The 6,512-nt window shown below is 37.6% G+C and overlaps 1 protein-coding gene across 1 annotated transcript; it reads left to right on the top strand.

Moving 5' to 3' along the window:
- Positions 1-1,162: 1,162 nt before the first annotated feature.
- LOC311488018 (MORC family CW-type zinc finger protein 3-like) lies at positions 1,163-4,667 on the top strand (the record flags this gene model as incomplete). The annotated part of the gene is made up of 6 exons (XM_084544521.1): positions 1,163-1,201; positions 3,011-3,139; positions 3,236-3,355; positions 3,939-4,036; positions 4,340-4,447; positions 4,532-4,667. 6 exons carry the CDS (start codon positions 1,163-1,165, stop codon positions 4,662-4,664), a joined length of 627 nt encoding a protein of 208 aa, XP_084400647.1. The 3' UTR covers positions 4,665-4,667.
- Between the last annotated feature and the right edge of the window lie 1,845 nt (positions 4,668-6,512).

Here is a 6,512-nt window from a genome sequence, read left to right as displayed (position 1 = left end):
TGTGCCTCCAAAACAGTTGTGACTCATCAGAGAATGGACATGGACCTTCTGTCATTGCTCTGGGGTGGGGGGTGCCTGGATGGTGCATGTACAAGATTTTTATCAGCTCACATGACTCATTCTTGGTACTGTGCTGCCAGGGATGTCTGTCCGTTTCTGTGTTTAAATTATCTTTGAAGTTAATTGCAGGAAATGCAAAGTTTGGATCCAGGACGTCCTGGTACCTCGCACATAAGTTTCATGCAAACATGGAAGCGCAGGCTATTTGCGTGCCAGATAAGTCAAATGAAAATCGGGATCATAGGAACAGAGTGGATGGAAATAAGGACAGAATTCTGTCTTCTAAAGCACCGCCACTCCATCAGCACCTCCTCCTCCATGCAGTGGAAACCACACATGTAGAAACATGGCTGAACACCGGTGAAAATTTTCAGACTGACTAATGTCTTAATGTAATTATGGATTGTCGTTTTTCTTGAGTGGTTCTTGCCTTAATACAGATTAGAACAGCAGTAGAATACCACTTTTCACTGTAGAGAGCTGTGCACCAACCCTGGCTGCACAATGCAACCTATGGCTTCAAACACATGAAGAAGACAGGAAATTCCACTAATTCACTCTTGACATGGCACAGCTGTTAATTGACAGCCATAGATAACTACCACAAGAAGCCGAGAGTGCAAAAAGCTTCCATCAAGGTAAATCATGGTCACTTTGAAGAATCTAAAATCTATAATATGTTCTGGACTTATTTAACACTTCAGTGTAGAATACAAATAAAGAAAAAACACTGAATGAGAAGGCGTGTCCAAACCTTTGACTGGTACTGTCTCTATGTCTCAAATTGATTTCAATGCAAAATAAAATAAAAAAATAAATAAATAAATAAAAGAATCAGTACAATAAAACAGATTGGACTACATCAGATATCCACTCTAGTAATGTACAAACCTTGCATTTCATGGCATTGACTATCACAGAAATAAACAAATAATCAACAGCTCCATCCTGTGACCTTACCTATATGCAGTTAAACAGTTTATTTGAATATTTAAAGAAGGGTTTTACATTAACATAGTACACTGATACGCCCATCCAGTATCCATCTGAGTTTGACACTTCATGAGCTGACCTCCACTCTGTTCATCACCTCAACGTGAAGATGGCGACAACAACAGGCCGCGGTGTCCCTAGTAGTATGGTAAGTTTGTACACTTGTTTTTAGGAATTTTGACCATTAAATTTGAGGGCAATAAATACGAAGAGTAAAAAACAGATAGCTACTTCAATAAGGTTAAATATATCCATATAGTATGAATTTCTATTCGTATATTGAGTGAAGTTACAAAGGATCCAGAGCTCTGTGCTCACATTTATTTGACATTAACTAACTGGTTAGTTAATGTTTGGGATGTTAATGTTGATGATGAAGTCTCTCTTGTTAATCTATGAATTTAATCTTTGAGGCTCTTTATATGACAATTCTAAGTATATGAAACTTTCACTTTATTTTATGTGTGTGTATTGGGGCATATTTTATTACACAATAATTTCATACATTATTTCCATTGTTCCAATAATTCCAGTTTACACTATAACAACATCATGTTTTATCAAGGATTTAATTCTTTTAGTTTTTTTGTTGGACAAAATCTCAAAACTGTGAATAACACACAATGGATATGAATTTCATTTTGGTGGTTATTTGAAATCGAAAGTCCAACAAACAAAAGTGTAGCACAAAATTGCAGGAAATGCAAAGTTTGCGTGTAGATCCAGGGTGGGTACTCTCTTAATGCAAACTTTGCATTAAACTTAATGCAAACATGTAAGGTGAGTATTTGCTTCCCAAATGAGTCGTCTGAAACTAGTAAACTATAATTTACTTTTAGTTTCATGAGACATACACATGTTATGTGGGGCTTTTAATTTGCAACGAAAATCACTTATGAACAGTCGTACACCTTCTCTGTGGCTCAAAAAAGTCAAACAGATGGAACCAAAATCTGTCTTGGACTCTGAATAAAGCAGATATGTGCAAAACTTAATAGTGCTGTTATTGGAAGTGTTTCACTTTTCCTCCATCTATCCTCCCTCACACACACGTTTAAGTCATGTTCTGGTGTGTATTAAATGGTTCAGACTAAACATTTGGTGGGTGCCTTTTGAACATCACTGTTAAACATAACCCTACATTTTCATTCTTACCACACTTCCCACACAAATAAAAAAAAATAAAATAAAAAATGGATCAAAATAAGAGGACAGAATAAGCAAATGTATGGGAGTGGTAGAAAAATAAAAATATATAGATATACTGTATATACCACAATAGTCTATATACTCATAGAAAATAATTGTTTCATGGAGTATCTGGTGACCTCTGGTGTGGTTAAGACACTCCATAGCGTGTTTACTTTTTTGTAGGACTTCCACCGGAACAAAAGAGTTTGATTTTGAGATGGACTGTTCCGATATCTGAATTCCATCTGATGTCTACGAGGAATTGAAGAAACCTTCTCAAACGTCACACATCCCTGAGTGTTTGTACTCACTGAGGGTAAGGAACAGTAATGTATGGACTGATGTATGTGCACAGTTTGGCTTCAGAAGGCTGTTTTTGCATTTATCAGCTAAAACAAGAAAGGCTTTGTGTTCTCAACACAATTATAGCAAAAAAAAATCTTGTAACATGTCAACTAATTTGAAAGCACAAACCACAGTCTAGTATGCAGCTTACTAGTGTCATTGTTCAGTGTATTAGGAGACTTCCTGTGACCAGCAGTTAAACTACTGAAATTAGATTTAAATAGCTTTAGATCTTCAATGAGAGAAGGAAGGACAGGAGATTCCCTTCCTTTTCTCTAAGAGGTCTGTAATAACAGAGAAAAGGTACAATCATAGTCTTCTGGGGAATTTAATCCATTTCATTGTGAAAACTATTTTTTATTCTTAGTCACATTTTTTTAATTGTATAAACAAACTGATATCTGTGTTTGTAATGTTTCAGGCATATTGTAGTATTCTCTACCTGAAGCCTAAGATGCAGATTGTGGTACGAGATGTGGATGTTAAACCTCAGCTCATCGCTAAGAGCCTGGCCTACACCAGAAAGGACCACTACAAGCCCACTTTCCTGGTATCCTTTCATCACAGGTTTCTTTCTAATCTTATTTTTAGTTGGTGATATGTGTTTATTTTGCTGCTCTTGAGATTTCCTTAAACATTATTTCAGAACAAACGCATTCCTATAACTTTTGGGTACAACACCCAAAGTAAAGACCAGTATGGCATTATGATGTATCACAAGAATCGGCTCATTAAAGCCTATGAACGCGTGGGCTGTCAGCTTATGGTAAGTTTGGACTGTTTATGTCACAAGTTCAACAAGGAGGTAGGACACACACACACACACACAAGGAACCAAGGATTGTTTGAAATAATATTGTTAACTTTAATGAGGACTTAAGATGAAGGTATCAAGAACCACCGCAGAGTTTGGTTGGTTAATCCAACAAAAATCAGAAACCACCAGAAAGAAGACAAGACTCAGAAAATAAGGAACAGTGGAGAGTTGAACCAAGACACCTGGAAACATGAATGTATTCAAACAGGTATATCCAGATTAAGAGAATAGGTGAATGTACAGACGAACTGACAAAGAGAAAGACAGGACTGGAGAAAGCGATCATATAATCAAAGGAGGGAAAACACAGACAGAAAGTAAAGCAAGACATGAAACACAGAGAAAGAAACTTTTAAAATAAAAACAGAAAACACAAGGAAACCCAAACAGGATTACAGAAAATGTTCAAAACTCAATCTTATGAAGAAACAAAATGTTCTGAAGCCAATACCATGACAGTTTAGGAGAGTTATTCCACATGTATCCAGAGGTTTCTAAGTGTTAACATGAGCTGAATATTTACCTCCTACAGGCCACCAACATGGGAGTTGGAGTCATTGGGGTCATAGAATGTGACTTTTTAGAGCCTACCCACAACAAACAGAGCTTTATGAAGACAGAGAAGTACAGGTAATAATGATAATGCTGTATTTACAGATTTTATCGGTAAAATGGTATTATCTTGCTCATATTTCCATTAGGTTCATTGGTGATTCCAGATTGGTAGGTGTGCATGTGAGTGTAAATGGTTGTCTGTCTGTCTGTGTTAACCCTGCCATAGACTGGAGACCTGTCCAGGGTGTACCCGCCTTTCGCCCGATGACAGCTGGGATAGGCTCCAGCCCCCCCGCGACCCTTACAGAAGATGAATGAATGAATGGAAGAATATTTCCTGATTCCTTGAACTCTGACCTGTTTGATGTTTTGATATAGAAAAACCATCAACAATCTGGGGATCAAACTGGAGGAGTACTGGAAGGAAATCCGTTACAGGAAGAAAAAAGAGGATCCAAGCAACACCATACCAGTAGAAGATACCATGTTAGTAGAATCTGAAGTGACTGACATCAAGTGTTCTGCACGTAGAGTATAATTGGTTTAACCACATCATTGAATCCTCCACAGGAAGCGACCAGATCAAGCCTGGGTGCAGTGTAATGACTGTTTAAAGTGGCGCAAACTCCCTGGTGGGATTGACCATAGCGAGCTGCCATGTGACTGGGTCTGTTATATGAACCCTGACCCTCAGTTCAGGTAATCAAAGCATTATTAATTATTAATTAAAATGATGATCAGAAATATACTCGCATTCCTAGAGGGGTGACTAACTAGTGTGTGGATGATGCATGACTGACAAGGCCTTGAGATTCATGTGCAGCTCCCAATCGAGCCAGTCAGGCTGTAGATTAACCTACGATGGATGTCTGCTTTTCACTTGGTTCAAAGTCTATCACAAACATAGTAATAATAATAATAGTGCTTCCTCTTTCTATCTGATTTACCCATACAGGAGCTGCAATGCAGATGAGGAGCCTGAGGACTCTGATGATGAACAACGTTCATACAAGAAGACCTATAAACGAGAGTGAGACTCCATTTCCATTAAAACACTGGCACAACTTTTGACTAATTTATAAGGCAAAGATGTGGTTGAACGTTGAACTTAAATGTTCATACAGTACTTATGGTGTAGTTCAACAGAACACTTGTTAACAGTAATTATGTCACTTGAAATCTTCAGTCTGATATTTAAAATAAATAAATCTTACCAGAACCTAGGTGCTCATATTTTTGTCACCTGATTGTCACCTGCATCTCTGCTTAATGTCTATGAGTTTGACTCTGTTTGATTTATTATTACAGAGAGAAAAAAAAGACAAAAGAAAAGACAAACGGTAAGCATACATGGTCTACTGTAAATCTTCACCTGTCTATTCATGTGTCCACCTTCATTTTAATTTAAGCTAATGATTCATGTTTTACTGTCAGAATCTTTTTTTAAAAATTCCAACATAGAAATAGGAATATTATATATATAATATTATAGGAATATGAATATTAATGATACTATGTTTTCTTGACATTTATTGTCTTGTAGACTTTCTATTCCCCTTCCACTTTCATTTCTGCACGAGCTGAGTCCTCTGCTGAGTTCACAAGCTGGTGAGAAAACCATTTCACAAGCTGGTGAGAAAAAAACTGTACATGTAAAAGAAAGGGAGCTTGAGAGATTAATATGCTTATGTATTCATTCTTTGTAGCCTACAGCCCCTCCAGCAGTGTTTCAGTTGTTTTTGAGGAAGGGCCACTGTCAGAGAGCCCCCCAGGGTATGTTATTGTGACGTTAATGAATTTAACTATATGAATTCTGCATCCATAAAGACTATTACAATTATATATAATTAACTTTGTTTTCTGTTCACTGCAGGCAAAAAAGATCACAGCCTGGTGCTCCACAAACTGTGACGAGACCTAGAGTAGATAGCTGCCCAGATACACCCTCATCAGCAGACATGAGACCACTGATCCCCCAATCTGTACCTCATGTTAGTGGCATGTTTCTTTCTCCATCATTCCTTCAAGGAGTGGACAGCCAAAATCAGACTAAAGGAAAGGAAGGAGTACCACAGATTCTGAATACATGTAGTGAAGAACAGAGCTCAGGTTTGAATGTCTGCAGCACTGAGCACAGGCTATTAAAGCAAGAGAGCAGCGAAAATACTCTCACAGGTGTTTGTGACAAAAATGAAGACCGGCTCCTGAAGATCGAGCAGTACACTGCTCTGGAGAGAAAAATTAATAGAAGTGATCCATGAACTTCAATCCCAGCTGGAAGAGATTCAGAGCAGTCGGTAGGATCAGACATATCCATCAGAGACAGGAAGGTTTGAATAACCTCTGATACATACAGAAAGGGGGAATATAACACACTCCCTTTACTGATGAGATGGTCGTTGTTTCTTGTGATGTATAATATCAAAACATTAACAGAACAGTGATGTAAATATTAATTCCCATGTCAGCTTTTCTCCTTGTCTTGTGGAATGAGCAATAATTGAGTAAAATAAATCATCATCCTGGTTTTAAGTGTTTCCTCTGGAATTGA

The sequence above is a fragment of the Chelon labrosus genome (genome assembly GCF_963514085.1).
Source record: "Chelon labrosus genome assembly, chromosome: 5".
Lineage (NCBI taxonomy): Eukaryota > Metazoa > Chordata > Actinopteri > Mugiliformes > Mugilidae > Chelon > Chelon labrosus.
The sequence above is the reverse complement of the archived record's forward strand: the minus strand, read 5'-3'. Positions and strand labels throughout refer to the sequence as shown.